Raw genomic sequence first — 24,580 nt, forward strand, 5'->3', positions numbered from 1 at the left:
TCTGGAAAGCAAACTTCTCACACACCTCCACCCACACCTCCACAGTTCCTATTGACCAATTGACCAAGAGGTGTGACTGCATGGAAGCCTCCAAAGAAAAGATACTAAGGAATTATACAGGGTATCTTTCAGTCCAAAGTGGCAATGGGAACAAGAACCTTCTCTACCTTGCAGGTCAGCTTTGGTCAACGCAACTTTGTTAGCAAAAGAACAGAAAAAAAAGCGAAAACAATAACCAGAGGTTAGTAAGAGGCAGATTAAACCAGGGTAATATTACACAAAAAGAAAAGCAATCTGCATAACAAACAAAGCCAGGTCATACAATTAATAAGCATACAGGTGGTACACAGGTGGAACAAAGACAGCATGGACCAATGAACTCAAAGACAAAATGATGTATCGGGGTTTGGAAAGAACCAAGATGGTGCCCAAATTAGCCAAGCAAGAGCAGTGCAAAACCAAACCTAGCAAAGCATAAGCAATGGACAACAAGAATCTTTTCACATTCACAAAGTCAACTCCAAAATAGAACGAGTAAATGTTTGCAAGGAATCAGGCTAAGCAAAGAGAAATTTAAAAAGGAGAATTTCATGGCAGGGCAGCAAAAGGTATATGTGAGGAAATCAAAGTGTACAAAATTCTGAACACTGAAAAGTTAAACATGAAGCATCCACTTAAGGACCACCCATTGGCCCCTTCCACAAATGATACCAAAAAAGATTGTAATTAACTCATAAGATTATTTGGCCTTTGAAACAAAGGGGGTTGAAAATATTAAACAGATCTAATGTTTTTCCTTCAGGGTTATTTTTAAGAAACACAAATAAGACTGCTGCTACAAAACCAGTAACCCCAAATCAAAATCTCTTCATTTTGTCTTATTTAGCCTTGAGAATGACCATGAATTATTATTTTCTCCCCCCTCTCCCCTCCCCAACCAATGAGATTATATATTATCATTTAAAAAAAAAAAACATCTGCTACTGTGGGGAAACATGGTTCATTCAATCCTTGGTCTTTCCAGCAAAGCTACAAAGGTGCCTAAGTCCTCAGGAGAATAATCATTAGAGATTTAAAATAAAAATCCAACCTCAGTGATTAAAGGGGGAAATTGAGGAAAGATGGCATGTGGTTGATGCCCTGTACCCATTCCAATTAAAAAGAACTATATGCCAAAGAAAACTTCATTTTTATTTCATTATACAACATACTTTACATTAAGGTTTTCATCCTCAGAAGAAACTGAGGCCCTGGGAGGAGGACTTGGTCATTACCAATAGCTGTGATGAAAATATTTGGCCTGATTTGCTCCATTTGATCTATAAGGATGAGGGCAAAATACATTCACTTTTGACTTGACTTATGAGGAGATACAGGATTTATCTAGAAGTAATGAAACTCTCTCCTTATTCCTTTTCTGTTTGTATAAATGGGCACTATTAAAAAATTGTGTTATTTCCTATGGTTCCCAAAAAGTCAACATCTAAAAACCTTTCTGAGGTTATTGGGCAAATTACATAACTTGAATAGACTGACAATAATCCCTCTTTTTAGATTCTCGTTTGTGTGTGCGGTATGTGTGTATATAGATACAAATGCATAAGAGGGTCAAAGGGTGTCTTTCCTCTTCCTCTATGCTCTTAGTAGTTCTATTTCACAAATTCATGGAAACACCTGGGAACTCTTACTGGGGCTTGATTAAAATGGTGCACAGTTCCAAAGAGATCAATTTATGGTCTAATTCACTTTTCAGGCATTCTGTTCCTGGCCACTTAGGCTAATTGCCCTAGTCATTTGTGTAAAATAAACAAGGACCTTCTTCCCTCAGAACTCATCTGCCACTTTGGCCCACCTAGTAAGGAGTTATAATGCTTAACATGTAACTATCATAATTATCTCCATGGCAATAGAGTGCAGTATTATTAGACCCACAGGGCTTGCCATGGAGTTGATCCATCAAGTCATCATATCCGGCTTTGAATAATCACTCACACTCAAGAGAAAGGTCAGAACTCACCATAATTCATTTCATGGATCACACCAAATTTTATACCACATTGTATAGTGGGATCCAGGAATAGTCCTTCCTAGTGAAATAAATTCATTCTTCCGAGTTCTCAATTATGTTGTTTATTTTTTAATAGTGTATATGGCACCCAATTACCTTTATTTAAGATAACTTTTTAAAAAAATCTACCTATGTAAAAGTTTTTGTCTAACATTCACATACAATCTTAAAAACACTCAAATAGTAAATTAAGATTTATTTCTTCATGTTCAATCTGTTTTGATATTCTAATCATTTTTAAACTTGAGTATGCATGGCTTCTAATCTGAAATACTGATAACGATTTGTATTTTATAGTTACATGCACTTGAATAATATTTTTAAACCCATTACCTCCTTTGATTCAATTATCTGTTTTAAACCAGCATGATTGTACCTACTATCTTTGGAAATCCAGTCTTGTTACATTAATTAGGTCAATCACCAAACTCTAAATGCTGACTCTCTGTGATATAGGCAGAGTTCACAATAAAATTATTCTGTTTGAGTTGGAAAAGGTGTAAGGGGCACCATGGAAAAGAAAATTTCTTAGAATACAGACTGTAATTTAAAGGACAAAGGGAAGTCAAGTAATGTCAGAAAAAAAAATTAAATTATAATATTCTCCACCTGGTCCCTTCTACTCCATCTCTCTGCCGCATGTGGTTAAAATAATTTATTAACAAAATATAGAGAAAGAAAACAACAGAATGGGTAAAAGGATGCTCTAACTTTTTACTTGAGGAATAAAGGAAATTGACTTTTAAGAGACAGGAAATGGCTTATGCAACCAAAATTAGATTGAGATGTGGCCAGGAAATCTTTTAAATTGTGTTTGATGGACATGAGTGAGTCCAGTGAACAGAGCAGGAATGGGGGTAAGTGTTGAATTGAGTATGAAGGGGGAAATGGAACATCATATTTTGACAAGGCAAATTAAAGAGACTCATAAGAAAATATTGTTAGCACAAATAAGGGGATATGAGGCTCAACCATTATAAATGAAAGAATTCTGAGATCTGATGGATATTTGCTTATTTTGTCTTGTAGCTTAGGTGAAAACTTTCCTTTTTTACTACTGGAGATGCAGAGTCTAATGAAATCTGTTAGAACAGTATTAGAACAGTGTTTCTAAAACTGTACTACATAAACCAAAACAATCTACAAAATACTTCAAGGAAACACAAAAAGATACTACTTTTTGGTGTTTTATCAGTTTCATAAAATATATGAGTTTAGCCAATGTAGAAAACTATTAGAGATCGACCAACATTAATTATGCAATGAAAAAAGGGCTATCTTAGTCTAGAACAAGTCATTGAACATTTCCATGAATGCATGACATGAAATTATTGGATTGTCTGTCTGAAAAGAGCATGCATCCTTCTGAAATTTTGCTCACAACTGAAGAGTTCTGCTGTTGCAAAAGGCTTAAGAACTATGGTTCTTATTCTAAGAATTAAAAGCATTCACCAATACCCTTTGCTAATAAAAAATCAAACTGTTAACAATAATTGGACAATCCTCAGAAAGGCCATAAGATGGATCACTTTCGGGAAACAGAAACATGATATCTTTCTATGCTGTACACGTAGATATACTTGAAGTTTCCTCGCAATGTGGCTATAGCTGATAAGTCACTAGCCTGTGTCTTTTTTATTCCATCCCACCCCCAGATTTGTACTGAATAATTCATTGCAAGTGTAATGCTCCTGTCCTTTAAGTTATTCTGGAATTGAAGGTAGAAGGAATGGGTACTATGATGTTGATGCCAAGGAAGGTCCTTTGTAGGAATGGATGCAATGCTTTAGAAGACATTTGCTCATTGCATCCATATGGAATTTTTGGCATGTCATAGATAAATCCAACCATTTGCATGAATATGTTGATGATGATGAGAGTTGAGGGGCTGACAAAAAGTAAAATAGAAGAGGGGGTGAGAGGGAACAGAAGAAAGAGGCATTGGCAGAGGCAGCAAGGAGGCTGATGCTTGTGACCAAAGTGCAGCTAAAAAAGATGGTACCTTCACATCCACGCTCGATCTGGCCACTTCTATGAAGAGCATCATTGATCAGATCTGGCAGGCGTCCATTCAAGTCCACAGATGCTAAGCAGCCTTGAAAACCATCCCGTGAGGCCACAAGCTTTGGGAGGTTGCTATACATGCCTTGGGCAAGACCAGCCATGTAAAGGTCACCTGAAAAGAAAATGGGGTAGGGGAGATCAGGGAAAGGAATCCAGGTGTCTAATATTTTTATTGTTTTGAACTAATTCTGGATATTTAATATAGCTAAAAATTTTAAAGTAAATATGTACATAAATCTATTTCTATCCCTAAATTCTGATTTATAGAATTACTTTTATGGATAGGTTACCAGCCTAACAATCCACACTGATAGAAGTTGAAGAATTTACAGAACATACATGCTCATACAGCCACAATAATAAAAGTAACTTTTAAGCTATAGCCAAATAGCAAAAAGAAAGAATTGAACTCTGGAGTGAAAATTCAATATAGTTATGTTACTCTCAACTTGATAAATTCACTTCATTTCTCTACTTTCCTTGAAAATGTGTAAAAACAATAAAAAATATAAGAAAGTCAAGCTTCTTTAAAGAATTTACCTTTCAGATCCAGATTTTTGGCACCATTGATAACCTGAGTGACCACCTTGGTGTCCACCTTTAGGCTGTGAGTATTACTGTTGTCCCGAGTAATGACAACATTATGCCATTGGTTATCATTCAGTGGTCGGTCACTGTTGCCCTTGATGACATTGGGACCATTTCCAAGATCAAAGACATAGTGTATATACCTGTGAATAGCATGCACACACACGAAATATCAATTGATAAAACACTGGTGGTCAGAGTAATTTCTAAATATATTCACATAAATATGCATATGCTTATCACAATTTAAGTGATAAAAATAATAACTATATGAAATAGCTTATATCTGTACAATCATATACATAGTCATAGGTTATTTCTTAAGTTTCTGTATTGGGATCACTAACATTATCATATCACCCCATAGAATGGAAGTTCTATGAGGGAAAATAATATTTTTTCCTTTGTGCTCCAGCTTCTAGCAGAGTATCTACCACACAATTAGAACTTAATAGATTCAATGATTGATAAAATAGCAATGAAATTCATTAGAAAAAGAGATATCTTTAAATGTCCATATTTGGTTCAATGCTTCCTATTTAAAACATGAAACATTTGATGGCCAAGAACTTACCCTTTGACTAGTTCAACTGCAATAAAATCATTGCCATCCCCACTGTTGAAGAGGATGAAGCCATCAGCTGAGGTGGTCTTAAACTGGAAGAAGAGGTGCATGGAGGTATAGGCCTGGAGAGTAGCCAAGCTCAGGTAGCTGCTCTTGGTCTTAAAAGTGACAGGGTCAGCGATGATATTTCTTAAGCCAAAACGGGCCTTTAGCTCACAGTAGTCAATGTCACCATTCTTGCACAAGTCAATGTAGAGGAGTCCATTAAACATGAGGCTCTGGAGGTGGCCAATGAAACTAGAAGGGATAACTGAGATGTAGCGCTTCTCTGTCATGATTCCTGTTTCAATATTATGGAACTCTAAACGGGTATGGTCACCCACCATTGTACCTGCATGATTATGGGATACAAAAAAGAAAAGAGAGAATCTTTAAGCATGGGTTCAAATCAAGATTTACCAGGTTTGACTTGTTTCTACATATATCGAGAGGAGTGGTCAATCTACTAGAAAAAGATGAACAGGAAGTCAACTAATTAACATAACACACTTAGGAAATGATCTCAGTTCTAGAGTTCTATTTTCCTGGTTCAATTCCTCTCATTCATGAAATATGTTGACAAGTAGATATTCCAGATATTTAATAGTAGAAAAAGAAATATGAGATCAGGACTACATTGAGAATCAAGATGATCATTAATGTACTCTGACTCTATAAAACAAAGTTAGGTACTTACATATATTATATAGAAAAATAGTATTTTGGCATTCTTAATTTAGCAAAGTTTTTTTTTTTCTTATGGTTCCAAGGCAGAAGAATGTTAGGGGCTAGGCAATGGGGGTTAAGTGACTTTCCTAGTGTCACACAGCTGGGAAGTATCTGAGGCCAGATTTGAACCTAGGCCTGGATCTCAATCCACTGAGCTACCCAGATGCCTGCTTAATTTAACAAAGTTTTGAGAATTCTCCAAATGTAACTGGAAATGGAAATCTAATACAGCTACTTTGGTTCTTTCTCTAAGGCATAATATACATAGTAATACATAGGATTGTAATAATAAAGTCCAGGGAAGAACAAGTAGAATATTTGGGAGTAAGATCAAGTGCTTTCACACATTTTAAATAAGTAATTCTCAAATCTAATATGCCATTTTATAATAACATGGAAACTAATACTAGAAATTCACCAATATCATGTTCACAGAACCTGGAATTTACCCAACATTTTTTGGCACCTGAACTCAGAACATATGTGTGAACTATTATCACTGAGCAAATTTAAACAAAACAAAAACAAAATCTATTTTTTGTTTTGCAAGTTTTTGAGTGGTTGTTTGGATATATAGTGGCAAATAACATTGATGATTGAAAGTTACCTTCTAAGGAAAATAAAGCAATGATGTTGGCTAAATTCCTTGAAGATATGAAACAAACAAAAAGCAGCATAAATCTCCTAATAATGGATTTCTTAGGATAAAGCAGCCAAATATAATTTATTGATAATAATATGTAACTTGTTTTAGAATTGTGATATGCTAGAGGAAAGATCCTTGAATTCAATCCAGAACCTTGGATTTAAATCCAATCCCTAGAACTATGTGGTTTTATTTACACTCTGCAGCTAGATTCATAAGATGGGAATAATAACACTTATACATCCTACTTCATGGGTAGTAAAACAAACATTCTGTAATTGTCAAAATAACATAGAGTTGTCCATGATGATGATGATGATGGTGATGGTGATAGTGGTGATGGTGATAGTGATTATAAAGTCATCAGGAGGTAAAAGAGAAACAGTTTATCTTGAAGTCCAGAAGACCTAAATTCTAGTTTCATATCTTATCCACACTATACATATGATACTGGCCAAATCACTTAATGTCCCTATGCTTTAGGTATTCTCTAGGAGTTTAAGTTGCTGGGAAGTTGCATTGACCAGTCATGGTCAGAGAAGACTGGATGAAAAGGAAATTATAATTGTGAGAAAGAGGATACAAAAGATGTGGGGATTGTGGTGTCATCTGAAGATTGAATTTTGAGGAGTGGGTATTTGCACTCAATTTAAAAAAAGACTCAAGAAAAAAGTTGAGCTAAAAAAAGCATAATTTGAATGAAAGGAGAAGGAAGTAGTAAGACAAATGAAAGGAACTTAGGTGCACCTCTCAAATTTTTAATGAGCGGAAAACAAAAATGAAAACTCAGAGGTATTAGATGTGATAATTACAACAGATAAGAGAAAGAAGGCGTAGCTACCCAAAGCTTATATTTCTGTTTCTTTACTAAAGAAAATATTTTGATCAGAAAAGAATGAATAAAAATGAAAAAACATAGTGACTTGAAATCTAAGTGAGATGACAGTAAAAGCATAAATCTGCTATTGATGAGTTGAAGTGATTAAATCCAGATGAAGCACATGCCTGGAAAGTGAAAGAACTTGCAGATGTAATTGTGGAGTTACCATTTGTGATCTCTGAAAGTGTCAGGAGAATGAGGATGTTGCTGCAGGTTAAATGTAATGTAAATGTCCCAATTTTCTGAAAAAGGAAATAAGTAGAATCTACAAATCATATGCTGGTGAGCTTAGCTTTGATTCCTGGGAAATTCTGGAATGTTTTATTAAAGAGACTATCAATAAACATTTATAAAAGGAATCAGTGATCACAAAGAGCTAGCTTGGATACACCTGGCTAACCTCATTTCCTCTTATAACCAATTTACTGGAAGATTATGGGAATGTTATATAGCTTAAGAAGATTTTAATAAAACATTTGTCACTTTCTCACATTCTTATAGACAAGAGAGAAAGATGTGGGTTAAGCCATTTTGTAGTGTAGTGTAGGTTGACAAATTCAGAATAGTTTGAATAACTGGACCCAAAGAGTAACCATTAATGTGGTGAGATTAACCCTGAATGAGATCTATAGCAAAGGGTCCCAGTAATCTGCACCTAGTCCTGGACTGCTTAAAAGTTTGATCGATGCTTTGGCAAAAGAAATAGAATGAATAATAGGTTCATAAATGATATGATAGAGTCAAATCTGAAAGAACGTTGACAAATTGGAACATGGGGCTAAATCTAATGATAATAAGTTTTAACAGAAATAAAGAAAGTCTTATGTTTGGGTTTAAAATCAACTTCAGATATTCAAGATGGGGAGGCTTGCCAAGAAAACAGCATGTCTGACAAGATCTGATAGTGGGAAGTTAGTTGATTATAAATTCAATATGTCTGTAGTATCAAATGAATGCCAGAAAATTAAATTTATCTTAGACTTTGTTAAAAGAATCTCCAGAACCAAGAAGATACACACATATTGTGTATCACTATTTCCTATACCTGAAATACTGTATTCATTCCTCTTTGTGCTCTATTTTAGGAAGGGAATTGATAAAATGTGGCGTCCGGAGGAAATTGACCAATATGTAGAAAAACCTCAATATCATGTCATGTGAGGACAGGTTGATGGAACTGGGGATGATTAATATGATTAGGATGAGACATGATCATTATTATCTTAAAGCATATGAACAGTTCTCAATTTGTAGGAAGGCTTAGTCTTTGATATTTTCCTTGACAATGTAGGAGAGAACTGGTAGAACAATTGAGGAATTGAAATTCTAACTCTCCATATGTGAGCATGTTGACTATGATGACTGAATATCTCAACCCAAAAGATGTTCATATAATAAGTTGACGTCATCTTTGAGAGGGATTGTCTCTGGTGGAATGACCAAAAGCTCTGTCCTAGGCAATGTTCTATTCAGAGTTGTCACCAATGACTTAAAGACAGAGATGGAATCATTTCAAATTTTCAGACAATATTAAGCAATGAGGTACAGCAAATAAGATGACAGATCTTTGAGTTTTAAAATTCTCTAAAGCCAAGAATTGAGAATTGAAATTAAAATGAAATTTAATAAATGTGAATGTAATTGTACTGTCATGCATTTGGATTAAAGAAAAAACGTGTCTGTTCTGTATAAGTAGAGAATGTTTGGGATTGGGCAGAGTGAGGAGACGGGATTGGAAAGCAATTGAAATGCCAATATCCTTAGGGTTTTAGTAAACTGAAAACTCAATATAAGTCAACAATAATTTGACGTGGCAGCCAAAAGAGCTAATGTAATCTCATTCTGTATTGCTCGAAGTATAAGGTCCAGAATTAGGGAGGTTATAGTATGAATACATTTAAATGACTTTGCTTAGTCTGAGCACCACATTTATTAGGGATTAACACACTGGAACATATCCAGAGGAAGGAGAAATACCAGGGAGATAGAAATCAGTCTGCCAAATAAACTAGAGGTATTTAGCTTGGAAAATAAAATAAAAGATTTAGAAGTAGCATGATAGTTTTCAAATATTTAAAAAATGTTCATATAAAGCAGGAAATAAACTTGTTCTGCTTAAAGGCAGAGGTAGAAACTCAGATCAATGGCAAAGTGTTACAACTACCACTACTACTAATAGTAGCATTTATGTAATACTTTAAGATTTACAAAATATTTTACAAATATTACTTCATTTGATTCTTAGAAGAACTCTGGAAGGCTTTTATTATCTCCATTTTATAGATAAGGAGACTGAGTCAGAGTTTAAGTGACTTGTCCAAAGTCATATTCCTACTAAGTGTCTGAAGGCAGGTTTCAACTGAGGTTTTCCTGACCCCAAGTTCAGTTCTCAGGCAACTGAGACACCTAGCTTGGTTCATCATAATAGGCAATAAAAACTTTCTAAGAAATACAGTTATATGCTAGAGGAATTGGGCTGTTTTTTAGGGTTTATGAGCCCCTATCACTCACGATCTTTAGGCAGAGTTTGAATGACAACTTGATGGGGATATTGTAAAAGACAGTAGTGATTTATTCAATGTTTGGGCAAGATGAACTTGGAAGACTCCTTCATCTCTAAGCTTGAATGATGCTCTGATCTTATTCTTGTGAGGATCAAATTGCAGAAGATTTGCAGATTTGAAATAGAAGGAAACTCAGATCTCTCACATGAGTCATGGTTGATAATATATGTCAGCTTAGTTATATTTGCCATGCTTTATCCCAGTGCCCTTTGTGTTACAGTATTGTGATTTTAATTCTAATGAGATCATAGTGTTCTATGATTTGCTGCCACATAACAACACTGGGAAAATTCTGGGGTTTAAGAGATAGAGAAAGAAGAAACTGGAACACACAAGGTGAGGAGAGGAGTTATGGTTCATATGGAGCACTGAATTTAAATGGCTAATTAATTAATTAATTGAAAATATTTTTAGTGTCCACTATGTGTTAGGCACTGAGCTAACAGAAAAGTGAAACAATCCTTGCCTTTCAGGGATCATTGCCTAATTAGCAAAACTCAGGGGAAGGAAGAAAAAAGTTCCAAAGTTCTGATAGCAAGTAATTTACATTAAAGATTTTGTTCATGAAACCAGTGATATGCTCAGTTTGGTTATCAATCTGAAGGATATAGATTGATCTGAAGGGTACTTATTGATATTATCATAACTAACTAGATATTAATATCATAATTAATAATAAATGTAATTTAGAAGGGAAAAAGATTTATGATATGCTCGAAGATTATTTGGTTCAGGACCCATGTACATGGAAAATATCACTTGAGAACACCTTTGCTGTTGCAATGTCCAGAGAACTGCTAGGGGCTCTAACTCAAATGTGGGCTACTTTCATTAGCATATCTATACATAATTAAAATGAGAATATTGTAGCCTTAATAATAAAATCCATCAAAACTGTCTTCTAAGATATCACAAAGGGTTGAAAGCAAATTATATAGTTATCATTGGTTTGGGGACTATCTCACATAAAACTTCCTAGCAGTCTACTTCTGAATGGAGCCACATCCATCTCAAGCAGGGGTCCTTAATCTTTTCTGTATGTCGTGCTATGTAAGAGGTAGCTGTTGGCATAGTAGATAGTGTACTGGATTTGGAAGATGTAATCAGAAAGCCTCAAAGTTCAAATTAGACCTCAGACACTAGTCATGTGATCCCAGTCAAGAAACCATCTCTTTCTGCCTGTTTGCTCAACCATAAAAAGAGAATAATAATAGAACTTAGCTTACAGAAACAAATAATATTTGTAAAAATGCTTAAGAGTGTGCCTAGCACATATTAAATCCTAAATGAATATTTATTCTCCTTTCTCTCCCACTTCATGACTCCTTTTGGCAAATCAATGCAGCCTATGGATTCCTCAGAACAATATTTTAAAAACATTATTCCTAGAATGACATTTTTTTTAAACATAGTATAAAAAAGGATATCAATTATATTGGGGAAAAACATGTAATGTTTAAAAACTATCCACTGCCAAAGAACCCTTAAAATCTACCCACAGGCCCTTTGGGTGTGTATAGACCTCAGGTTAGGAATCTCTGATCCAAAGTTTATGGAATGTTAATGCTTAAAAAAATGGGATGTAATGAATTGCCAGAATGTTATAGAGAAAGAGGTAAGATTGCAAGATTTAGGCTAAGGGAAATAAAAGTAGAAGGTAACCTGAGTTAGAAAATCATTTGGATTTCAATCAGGTAGTATGGAATTTCAGCTTGCAATTATGGATATTGTTCTTTGTGAACTATGAAAAATTATTTCAGCTCCCTGTGCCTTGGTTTCTTCAGCTGTAAAATATGAATAAATTTTGCATCATCTGTCTTGTAGCATTATTATGGGGAATTATTTTGGCAGACAATAAACATTGTAACAGGGAATTATATGATTGGAAGAGGAATGTAATGCGGTTTGATGTAGTGGAAAAAGAATTGGATTTGAAATCAGGAAAATCTGAGTTCACCTCACCCATGCCATAGATTAGCTGAATGACCTTAGGCAAGTCATTTAATCTGTCAATGACACAAAGTATTCAATCTCATAAAGTATATTGGAAGAGGGAATTTCTTCACCAAAAATACTCTGAACTAATGAAATCACATACCAACACTTCCTCCAATCTCAGAAATATATAGAGATAGAGATATATGTAGCTGCCCTACTCCAGATATACACATTCATGTTTATATATTGCTTTTCCCTATATTGTAGTCATTTCCTTTTTCAAAACATTCTGGCAACTAAATATATCTTATTTTTCAGGCCTAATATTAAGATGTTGACTCTCTAAAAATGCCATTATGTATTAAATGAAAACTTAAGGGCAAGAAACTCAGTTTTAGAGATTTTTGACTGTCATTTAGCTAGATTCTGATTTTTTTTTAGAGAGCTGAAAGAGAAGGGTAAATCTGAACCCAGACTAAGAATTCTGAGTCCATATTAGATTTGAAATATTATAACAGATGAATTGGTGACATGGTTCTGAGCATCCCGTAAAGGGAATAGATATAAAATTGGTATATTATTTTCTTGAACACCATCTTGGTCTCCAGTGATTAGAGAAAAGGTAATTCTTCATTAATTCCATCAAGTTAAAACCAAAGCAGATGGACTGACATCACACAGAAACCAAGAAAGCATTGAAAGTCTTTGTGGTTGGCTTGAGCAATTCTCCCCAAAACATCCATGAACCCATGTGGTTATCTTTAGATTATCACAGGGAGGTGAACTACTCTTGGAATTCAAACTCACACTGGATTGAAATGGGCTTTTTTTTAAATGAGTCCAATTTTCCAAATAGGTGATTATAAAAAATAGATGAAGACCATTTAAACTAAGTGACAATATTGAGAAACTTTTAAAATATTAATGAAGTAAGCACAGAGATCACATAGATATCAAAAGGAAGGGGAATACTATTTCAAATTACTCTTAAAAATTCTCAAAGGCTCATTGGATAGAGAACAAGTCCCAGAAACTGAAGATTCTGGGCTCAAATCTGACTTCAGATACTTCCTACCCATATGTCCCTGGACAAGTCGCTTAGCCCCATTGCCTAGCCCTTACCTCTCTTCTGTCTTGGAACAGTACTTAGTACTGGTTTTAAGACAGAAGGTAAGGTTTAAAAAAAAAAAGTGGTATCTATCTATTGTTAACTAATGATTTGATGCAATGTCCTCTGGTTTTCTTTTGTACTCATCTATTTTCTGATCTAGATGAGCAGGAATCCCTCACTTCAGATCTATTTATCCTATCAGCCCATACATATTGGAAATAAGTCCAGGGTATCATTCTTGGGTTCCAGCATCAATGGGCATGTGGTGACATTTTACTTCCATAGCTGCTGACATAACATAAAAATGAGAAATGTCCACCTGAAATCTTTCCTCCTTTTCATTATTAAGGGTAGTACTAAGCAAGGGAAAGAATGCTTGACCAATATCATGTAGGAAATTGCTTTTTTTCCTCTTTCTTTTTTTACTTCAAAAGAATGACCAATCCTAATGTGCTCTTCTGGCAATAGTTTACCCTAATTGTTCTTTGAAAAGTTTCTGGGAACCAACTGAAAATCCCTTGAAATCAGGGACCTTCCATTGCTAGTGGAGATTAGTGAATATGGTAATAAGCTATTTCTTAGTAACTCTAGAATGAGGAATGTGTATGTGTAGGGAGAAGGAGAATGAATAGAGGAAGGAAGCAGGTATAAAAGTTTTGATTTTATTAATTAATTTTAAAAAATCTTTTTCATTTAAAAAAAGCAACTTAGACCATCTCTCCTAAGCAAAATAATTTATTTTTTATTGTTTTTTTTTTAATTTCCCAGACCTACTCAATGCTCACACTTTGATTTTTCCCTCAATAACAAGGCAGGGGGTAAGTCCTGAGTAGGCTAAAGATGAAAGGGCTTCATTAACTTCAAACACCAAATTAGTCCATTCCTTGGGCACTGCATGGTTTAGCAATGATTTTTAATTATTAGGGATAACTCAAAGCCTAATTTATAATTACCTTTATTTCAATGTTTCGGTAGAGAATAGTGAGGGAGGAACTGTGCATTACTGTGGGCGCTAAGAGTCTACAGCTGCTTATTTAAAGTATGGTTTTTCAACATACATATCTTCCTACACAAAGACAAGGTCATATTTTGGTGTGAAAGTATTAGGATGTGACTGCCACCCAGTGGCTAAATTTTTTAAAAGGAATAATGGAATAAGCTCACCTAGACTTGGTAAAACCATTTCCTTCATTGTAGTTTTTCCAAAGTTACTTCACAATGCATATTACCTGAATATTTCTGAGGATGTACTGTGAATTTTCATTTATTTTCCCCTGCCCCAATTCTCTCCAAAGACTATGTCTTCACAAACAAGTTCAAGAAAAAAGGTTTCTTTATTTTCTTATTAGAGAAAAATCTAGTTCTGCCACCTTATTTTACTTATAAGGAAACTGAGGTTCAGATAGGTTGAAGTAATCTCCCCAAAATCATCCAAAAATTTAGTAGAAGAGTGTCCTAAGTCTTAGTTCACTGTTTTTTCCCCATTGGATTACATTTCATTTCTGTTCCATACTTTCTTGATAAAGGTCTCTTTATCCTCAACTTGTGTTGTTACTTTATAATCTAGAATGGCATTCAACATGCCTGTGGATCCAGAATAGTGTCCGATAAAGAACTTAATTATTTTCACCATCACTGATTTATCTTTGTTGAGAATTGGAAATTATTATGAATATCAATTAGAAGAACTTGGGAGAGCATTCAAAAGGGCTCTCCTTTCTAATATAATAATTCCAATTCTTCAAAGCTCAGTTCAAATAACTCCTTTTCACCTTGTGCAAATTACTTAACTTCCCCGGTTCTCAGTTTCTTAATCTGTAAAAAAAAGAGAGAGCTAGACTACATGGCTCCTGTGGTCTGTAATAGCTTTAAATCTGTGATCTATGGGGATACAGAGATCAAAGACTATTTTTTGGGATTACTCTGAAGGTGCAGTAAAGGAAGATTTATTCACTGGGAATCCTGAAAGTTGTAGTTTTCACAGTCTTGGAAGAGAGTGGGATCTATCACAACCTGTGAGGTAGGTGGTGACTTTTGGTAGCAAGAAACTAATTTCTACCATGAGTATCAAAACTACAACTCCCTGAATTCCCAGTGAGTATTCAGATCTTTACCCTACCCACAAGGCAATTGGAGAACCAGTAAAATAAGAATCTCTCTGAGTCTATCCAAATGATGATGATTCTTTCTTCTCTCCTCTTCCTCCTCCCTTACTTTATCTCTTACTTTAAGTTCTAAGACAGAAGAGAGATAAGCACTAGGCAATCTGGGTAAAGTTCTTGTCCAGAATAACATAGCTAAGAAGAATTTGAGGCTAGACTTGAATTCAGGACCTCCTGACTACATGCCCGGCACTCTATCCACTGTGCTACCTAGCTGTCCCTATAATGCTCTTCTAAGAAACCTTCTCTTAGTACTGCATCACATATCTCTTACACCCTCTAAAGTCTAATGGCATTCATAGCCTGTGTACATAGTTTTACCTTTATAAACAGGCTAATGTTTTTTTTATTTATTGTTTCATGTATGTTAATCTTATTGCCCTCACAATAGAGGATATTCTTTGGAATAAAAAATATGCATTATATTTCTTTGTCTCCTTCCTAACATTTACTATTACTGGGTATATAGAAGGTCCTTGTTAAATACTTGGTGACTTGGTCGGAAGTTTTAAATTAAGTTCATATCATGTTCAAAGTAATAGGCTAATAGTTGTATCTACACAATCAAAATGAAACAGACCCTGCCCTTTGGACTAATCAACGATAATTAAACCAAGAAAAAGGATAACTGAAAAAACTAAAAGAAATTTAAGGGCATAAAGAGTGAAAAAATGTACAATAATTAGACTCACCCTCAGCCACATCATCATCCACGGTAAGTTTAAGGTTTTTTCCTCTTCTAACCACCCGTACTGTGTGCCATTCATTGTCGTTGAGTTTCTGTCCAGCATAAAGAGTTTCAGGTCCTTTGCCTGAGGATAGTGGTAATTGCCAAAGTTAGTACCAGTTACACAAATAAATGGTCTTCAAAAAAGAATAATCAAAGCCATACTGGTGTATAAGACCCATCAGCAATTGGGAAACTAATTCTTTGCTAGAAATATGAAAGCTGGTCCTGATTTTGCCTATTCTGAATTGACTTCTCAAGAAACCCAAAATAGCAAAGATTCAAGGTCTGTCTATTTACTTAAACCATAATTCTTAGTCCAATATAGCATGTCAGTAACAGGGCAGTTATCAGGAAATTGTGTTAAATGCAAACAATTAAAGAGTGAGACCTCCCTGGAAATGAGATTCAGCTTTAACTAGGCTTCTCAAATTATAAATGAGGATATCTGGTCCCCCCAAGGAGCAAGAAATTTATCCAAAGTAGCTATGGATCATTCCCATCCTTAAAGTATTACACACCAGCTTGGCTTTGGCTGGAGGGATAAGGAGGATTCATTTTTATATGCAAAGAAAGCTTCACCATAAACTTCTTTATTTTGATTTTTTAGTTAACAGAAAGTTCCCATAAATTTCCCAAATAAAGGCTTGTTGGTGCCCCACTTAATGTTACATAGATTTTTTTTTTACTACCCTTGTATACAATGTTCCTGAAAGGACTGTAAGTGGTCTTAAATCTATCCCATTATTCTCTATCTTCAAGAAAGATTTCAGAATTAAAAATTTCAAATCACACCCATTTCAATAATTTAAACTGAATTTAAGGAACAGTAGGTGCTTCCTCTCTTCAGGAGACAATACTAGGGACACAGAGACAAAAATGATACAGCCTCTGTCCAGGTTCCTACATTCTATTTTGAATATGTAACATGTACTCAGATTAATCAATGTAAAATAATTTTAGGGTAAGGGAAGAAACCAACAAATAAAGGGAAAAAGGAAAGGACTCCCAAAAGAGGTGGCACTTGAGACCATCTTTCTAAAACAATAGCCATTTCAAATCAAGAAAATGAAGTTCCTGTCAATACACCTATAAACCAATGCTAGCTCTATGCTTTTCAAGATTATTTACTTGTTAATACTAGGCCTGGTATAGGGAACTATGGTTGGTCTTTAGTAATCAAAGTTGGTAAAAGATTTTTATTTCTAAATTTTCAGATTATTCAGATTCAAGAATGACAATGGAAACATTTCAGCACAGAAGAATATGAAGAATAAAGACCTGCTCTTTTGGGATCATTTGCAATAAATGAATTGATTGATACTTTAGAATCAAGGAACCAGTAACAAAATATTATAAGCAATCAAAGATCCAGAATGATATTGATGATTTTTATGGATAGTCCTTAGAAGAGTTGCATCTCAAAGAAAGATATTGAATACTTTATTTTTGATGATGACCAACGTAACTATTGACCTGTAGTGTTCATGGTGCCTGTCTATCACTTGGAAAAGATGTTTAAAAATTCTGTGGTATAACAAGACTCTATATAGGTTTCAAGCATCTAAAAGTTCTCAGATGAGCACTGGTCCAATGACAACCCCAGAACTACTTTGTTGAGTGTAATTCTCCATGTCTTTAACTGTCAATGACACGTGTCATGAAACCATTAATGCTCAGATTTGTAAGACATGTCAGAAGTCATCCTTTCTATCAATTTAAAACCCAAATGAGTTATCTCTCCAGCACATCCAATGAGTATATCTCCAGTATTCACCTGAATTGCCTAAAAGTTAGTGAAAACCTTATGTAGCCTTATACATTGCTCAGCCACCTTTTACTTAAGGCTAATATATTCAATAAAAAGATGAAATGACTCCATAGTCAATATTAAGATGAGAGATAACAACTAATAATGATTTCATTTGCGCAATTTAAATTCTGCATGATTTTAATCTATTTGTGAATAGAATAGCACCTGAAATTGGCAAAAAATTTTTTTTCTCTTAAACACATTTTTAAATGGAAAAATTCAGCAAATTATAGCTCACATTGGGCAACTAGGTGGTATGATGGATAAAGTTCTATGCCTAGAGTTAGGAAAAGTCATCTTCCTAAGTTCAATTCTAGACTCAGACTTATTAGCTATGTAACTCTGGGCAAGACACTTAACCCTGTTTGCTTCAGTTCCTCATCTGGAAAATAAGGCGAAGAACAAAATTGCAAACCATTCTAGTTCTTTGCCCGAAAAAAATCCAGTTCCAAATGGGGTCATAAAGAGTCAAATATGAATGAAAAAATGACTGAACAATAACAGAGCTCACATTGAAAGTCTGTTAAGAAGCTTTCAAATCCCCTTACAATATGAATTTTCTGTATAAAACAATCCCTCCTCAACCCTTAAAAATAGTCCTCCAAATCAAACCCCAAATCAAACCCTCTAGGAATTGAGTGAAGTTTCTTGGAGATGGAGAATGAACTTTTTATTTCAATGGTAACTCTGGTGTGTAAATACATTTTATCAACAATGGTTTGCACCTACTCCACAACATTTATTCTTGGTTGGCTAGAATAGCAGTTTTATACGCAACTGTCTCTAACCTGTTGCTCCTGAGGCACTCCAGACACAAACTAAAATATAATTCAGAAATCTTTAACAAAATAAATAAAAATAAAATATAGATAATATTAATTTGTGGTTTCTAAATCATTTTATGACCTTCAAGGATCTGTTCCTATTCTAGTTTGATGCTACTGTGCTGAAAATTTGAAAAGTTATGTAAATTACCCAGAGTCACAGAGCTAGTATGTATTGGGATAGGAGGCATTGAGCCAAAGTCTTCCTGGACCCAAGACTACCTCTCTACTTTTTACGCCATAATGTCTCTACTGAAATTAAAGCAAATGGAACCAAAATGTATGTGTAGAAATAAAGATAAACTAATAATTCTCACAAACTTTTGAAAAATCAATATATAATAACCCCTGATATTTACTATAACCATCCCTTTGTATATTTGATTATTCATTTCTTTGTGTGTATGTATTGATCTAATCAATTTAGAGATTTTGCAAGTGGATGTTCCTTGCATTTAGAATTGATTTGTCCCTACAAATAATTCTTTTCTCAACTTGAGGGGGCCATCAGACCTCACAGTTACCTTTGGAGCCACTAAAGACTGTCCCTAAAAGCCTGGGCCTGGCCTCAGGTGGATATGATGCTGCAAGAGTGCATGATCTTTGAAGATATGTCAGCCTTAACCTTCATGTGTCATTATGTGTATATGTGGGAAAGGCCTTCAATTCTTCCAGCAACTATCTCAATAATAAAGAAGCAAAGAGAATAGGGATAACATAGGCCTGGAAAGAAAAAAAAACTACTAAAAAAATTATTTAAACATTTTATGTCAAGTGGCATCTTTTGGGGGGGCAATTGTTTTTGTATGTTATTTAATCTTTAAAAAAGACAAGGTAAGAGATGAAAAAAATGGGGCCACAGAATAATGGTATTTTTGCATAAGTGTTAAATTATTCACATAGACATTTAAATATTTTTTCTAAATTGTTGGATTTTTGGCAAGTCTGCTATTTGAAATGCTACTGATGGTTTATGGACATTTCTGTCTAAATAAATGCATAAATGCACATTTCATTCAGATGAAAATAGGGAAAATGTTCCATGCCAAATTGCTTATATAAATATCAAATATTTGTTTTGGTGACACTAAAACACCTATGTATGTGTGTTGTGTGTATGTAGTCCCAAAAGTGTTAGTGTATTTTAAACTTTATTAACTTTATTATTTAAGTTTTATTAGCTTAAAACTGCACTAAGACTTTTGGGGAAAAGATAGATGAATAGGCAGTGAGATAGAAAGATATAGACATAGATATACTACCCTTAAAAACATTTCAAGCTCTATTCACCATTTTTAAAATATTGAATCATCTGCCTTCACATTTTATTTTTTTAAACAAATATATGCCTCTTCAAAAAATATATGATTTTTCATATTGCCTTCTTGGCTATATATCTTGAGAGAAGGATTTCTTTAGTATATTATCAGTGAACTATAGAGCTATACATTTTCATAGAATCATCATGGGATCATAGACTTTAAGCCTAAAGGGCTCATTTAGGATATAGAGTACAAAACTTACTTTATAGATGAGAAATTTAGGGTCAAAAGAATTTAAGTAATTTTTGCAGGGTCACACAACTAGTAAATATCCAGTGGAGTCTTCTTAACTTCAAGTCTAATGCCCTTGCCATTTGTACCACATTGTTTTTTTTTTTCAACCATTCTCCTAGCAAAAGGAGAAAATGTGTTTCCCTATGATATTTTTTTTTAATAAACTGGATGTCTTCAGAAGCAGTAAGGAAAGAACATTTGCTCTGACCAAATACAAGACCAACTAGTCCCAAAGGAAAATTTTTAAAAGGGCATTCTTATCAAAAATGAATATGTTGATGAATAATGTCTTGATTCCATAGGGTATGAGATTATTCAGAATAAAATAATAGCTGGTCACTTTTAGAAGGAAAAGACAAACAAAAAATTCAGAGAAAATTATTAATAATTACAGAACTGGGTCCAGGGCCAAAAGGAAAATTTGCTTTAAAATCGATAGTTCTCATCTGCTTTCCAGGCCTAACTAAAGTCAATGAGAAGTGCCAGTTCAGGCCAAAAATCCTGAGGTTTTAACATAAATCCATCTGAATATATATGTAGAAGCTACTGAAGAGTCTCAAACCAGATGCCAGTGAAAGAGAAGCATGCAAAACAAAGAACAAAAAAGACTTCACTGTGTGCCGTGTTTTTTTAACCTATGCTTCTAGAAGATGTAAAAGAATGAACAATTTAGGATTAAAACAAATGGATACCCCAAAGACCATTGAACCAATATTTTTGTATTTATTTCTCTGTGTTAGTGTGTAATTTTATTAATATTTTAGTCAAGATTTATGATTTCACTAATAAAGAGAACTTTGTTGCTCAGTTATGTCCAATTCTTCATGACTCCATTTGAGATTTTCTTGACAAAGATACTGGAGTGGTTTTCTATTTCCTTCTCCAGATCATTTTACAGATGAGGAAACTGAGGCAAACAAGGCAAAGTGACTTACCCAGATCATATAGCTAGTAAGTTTCTGAGGCCAGATATGAACCAAGAACTTGACTTTTGCCCAAATGCTCTATCCACTGTGCCACCAAGCTGCCCTGATATAAAGAACTACTAATTAGGAAATAATTACAACAAATGCAAATTGGTGACTTCTCTGTAAATTATTATATTCATAGAGTTTTCTGTGATACTGTTGAGCCCCATGTTACCTTGCTAATATATATAAGATGTGTACAATAATATGTGTAAGATGACTTCAATTCAGAACTTCCTGGCTCTTTCTCCATCAAACCATACTAACTCTCATGTATGTCTGCATATCTGTGTGCAAAGTTTAATGGGGGACTGTCCAATGGGAGCCTCATCCTCAGAGCATGCATGTTAGGCTCCGCCTGCTGCCAAACCATTTGGGGAAGCTTGGTGATCCTGCTTATAGAAGAAGGTGATGAAGGGCCCCCACTTTCTAATTCAGAGCCGGTGAAGGTATTCTAAGATTCTTTCCAGCAGCTGAACTGGAACTCTGTAACTACAAGAAGCATTAAATGGTCAGAATGTAGCCACTCTTTCCTGGTAGTAAACAAGTCAGTATCTGGTATAAGTCTCTCAGTAGGAAGAGGAGACATGTGTATGTGTGTGTCTGTATATAGGAAGAAGATGAAAGGGTGCAATTTGATGACTACTACATGGAGATTTCAAGTATCATTTCTGCTTCCATTTGTTAAAATCTTGGTAACAAAATTGATAAAAAATTATTTTCCTTAAAGTTGCCTTTACCATCCTTGATTGAAATTTTTTAAATATCCAGGGAAGTATGAGGGATTGAAAATTGCAGTCTTAAGAGGATGAATGATTAAAAAACACAACTTTTTTTAATTAAAGAAAAACCTAGATTTTTTTCTAATCATAATATGATTGCTATTTTTCCAGTATATTTTCCTTAGAGGTCAACACTAAGAATTATATCAAGACAAGAATCATATGGGTTTTTGTTCATTCTCTATCTGCAAAAGAAGGAGTATCTAAGAATTCAGTTTAAGATGTTTTGTTTTGAAAATGAGTGAGAATGTTTTCATTTCATCCTTCCCCCCATGATAGTTTTCTTTTCAAGTTTTCATTTTGAAGCTTTCAAGCATTTTCCTTGGAGTAGACCACTTACATTACAGGAGTGTATTGTCCCTTCCAGGAACATTGTACCTGAAAAAATCAAACAACCCAAGAAATACCCAAGAATGTCAGTTTGTTTCCATGACCAGGCTAAACCTTCTAAACCAAATGGTTTTGCTCATATGCAGGAAATAGAAAATTCCTTCCATTTACCACCAACTTGCTCTCTGAAGAGGAGATGAATGATCTTTAGTAAGACTTTTGTTTGGATGCTGGTGCCTGCCCCTTTCCTTAAGACTTACCTGAAGTCCTTTCTATTGTCCATGCAAGAAAGGGAGGGTGATGATAATAAGCTTTTCTGGGAAACTGCTTTTGATGAATTAGATACCAAATAATATGTGCAATCAAGAAAATCCCCCTTTTAAGGGAAAGGAAAGTTTCCCATTTTCAGATTAATATAGAATGAATATGCAATTATTGACTGAATTCCTTAAAGATCACTATTAAGATTAAAAAAAAAAGACTTACCTGAATATTTGTCACTATTTTGGCCCAAAGAATCTCAGATATACCAACAAATGTTTCACCTGTGTCAGGGGTTCTTAACCTTCTCAGAATAATGTTTTGTTTCTCACATTCATAATTGAAATAAGTGCTAAATTTGAGTTAGAAGTTCATAAATTAAAGAAAAATATTATCTTTCCATCCAAGTTCACAGATCCCCTGAAATGTATGCATAAATCCTTTAGAAGTCCCTGGACAAGGTGAAGAACCCCTTCCCTATATCACATGCTCCTTTTTTTTCAGTTAGAGAAAGACAGGCAAAAATGAGAGAAGGGGAGATTGTGGAGGAATTAAGGAGGAATTACTAGATATCAGAAGTGTTAGAGACATCCAAATGTCTATTTAAAGTCATTTTAGTCATGTTTTTCCACACCTAGAAGTCTTATTAGTAAAAAAAAAAGTAAGTTCTCTTATTTTTTTTTCTAAAACAACCATTTTCACTGGAATAATAGTAAAGAACTTGCTAATTTTAATACTAGTTTCTGGAAAATTTCTAAAATGCACAACATAATTCCAAGTTGAGTTCTAAACTTAAGGAAAAAAGGGCCCCATTCACAACAATGTTTTTGAGTCAAAAAGTAACTCTTAGACTGAGTCTCTAAGAAATAGCTCTGTTATACTTCCTGGGGGAGGGGAAGCAAATCACCTAGCTACTCAACATGGTTTAGATGGCTAAGGGCATCCTACTTGGAGGATAAACAATGGAACTTCAGACAACCCAAGTGGAGAAGAAACAAAAAAATGTTTTCTCATTAAAAGCATGACAGATTATGTCCTCTTCTAAATAATCAAATAAGTTAATGAGTCTGGTGCCCTACAATTTATGTCTATTTATACTTATTGCCTATTTGGCTATTTCAGTTGTGTTCCACTCTTTATTATCTCACTTGGAGTCTTCTTAGCAAAGATACTGGAGTTGTTTGCCATTTCCTTTCTCTAGTTCCTTTTACAGATAAAAGAAACTGAGGTAAACAAGGTTAAGAGACTTGTTCAGGGTGACACTGCTACTAAGTGTCTGAGACCAGATTTGAACTCATCAAGATTATTCTTCCTGACTCTAAGTCCTGTATTCTATCTACTGTGCCATCTGGCTGGCCATTAGTTATACCTATACCTTCTTATTTTTTCTCATTCCTTATGGGGATACTTTCATCACTCACTGAGAATATTTCACTGAGGCTCTTGACATTATTAACCAATTAGCATTTATTAAATGGCTACTTGGTTCCAGAAACTATATCCAGGAATGGGGTACAAAGAAAGGCAATAGACAGTATTTCTTACAAGGTGATCACAGTCTAATGGACATGGTAATATATAAACAACTAGGTACAAACAAGATTTACACAAGATAAATATGGAGTAGTCTCAAAGAAAAGGTACTAATAGTAAAGGAGGTCCAGGAAAGGCTTCTTAGAGAAGGTAAGATTTTAACTGAGATCTGAATAAAGTCAAGGAAGCCAGGAGGCAAAGAATTTTAGGCATGAGGGACAGCTAGTAAGAACATTAGAGGACAGGAGATGGAGTGTGGAGCAAGAGGAACAGCAAGGAGTTCAAGGTCACTAGATCCCAGAGTACATGGAGACTGAGGTGTAATAAGACAGAAAAGGTAGGAAGGGACAAGATTATGGAGCAATTGTAAAGCCAAATGACATTTCTTTGGAAAGCTTGTGGACATCAAATGTGAGATCCTTTAATTTCACT

General features: G+C 34.6%; 1 protein-coding gene across 13 annotated transcripts in view; it reads right to left on the reverse strand.

Annotated features, from left to right (window-relative positions):
* The window catches only part of NRXN3 (neurexin 3), a 2,159,162-nt gene that overhangs the window by 1,097,406 nt on the left and 1,037,176 nt on the right, over positions 1-24,580 (reverse strand). For 9 of the 13 annotated variants that reach the window (XM_056820726.1, XM_016428731.2, XM_056820759.1 and 6 more), the window contains 4 exons: positions 16,047-16,166; positions 5,295-5,676; positions 4,673-4,863; positions 4,071-4,244 (listed from right to left, as the gene is read on the reverse strand). In XM_056820726.1, coding sequence (XP_056676704.1) covers positions 4,071-4,244; positions 4,673-4,863; positions 5,295-5,676; positions 16,047-16,166 — 867 coding nt within the window. Of the gene's footprint in view, positions 1-167; positions 195-4,070; positions 4,245-4,672; positions 4,864-5,294; positions 5,677-16,046; positions 16,167-24,580 lie in introns of all 13 variants that reach the window. The other 4 variants (XM_056820749.1, XM_056820758.1, XM_007472712.2 and 1 more) reach the window with 1 other exon arrangement.

Source organism: Monodelphis domestica, chromosome 1, assembly GCF_027887165.1.
Source record: "Monodelphis domestica isolate mMonDom1 chromosome 1, mMonDom1.pri, whole genome shotgun sequence".
Lineage (NCBI taxonomy): Eukaryota > Metazoa > Chordata > Mammalia > Didelphimorphia > Didelphidae > Monodelphis > Monodelphis domestica.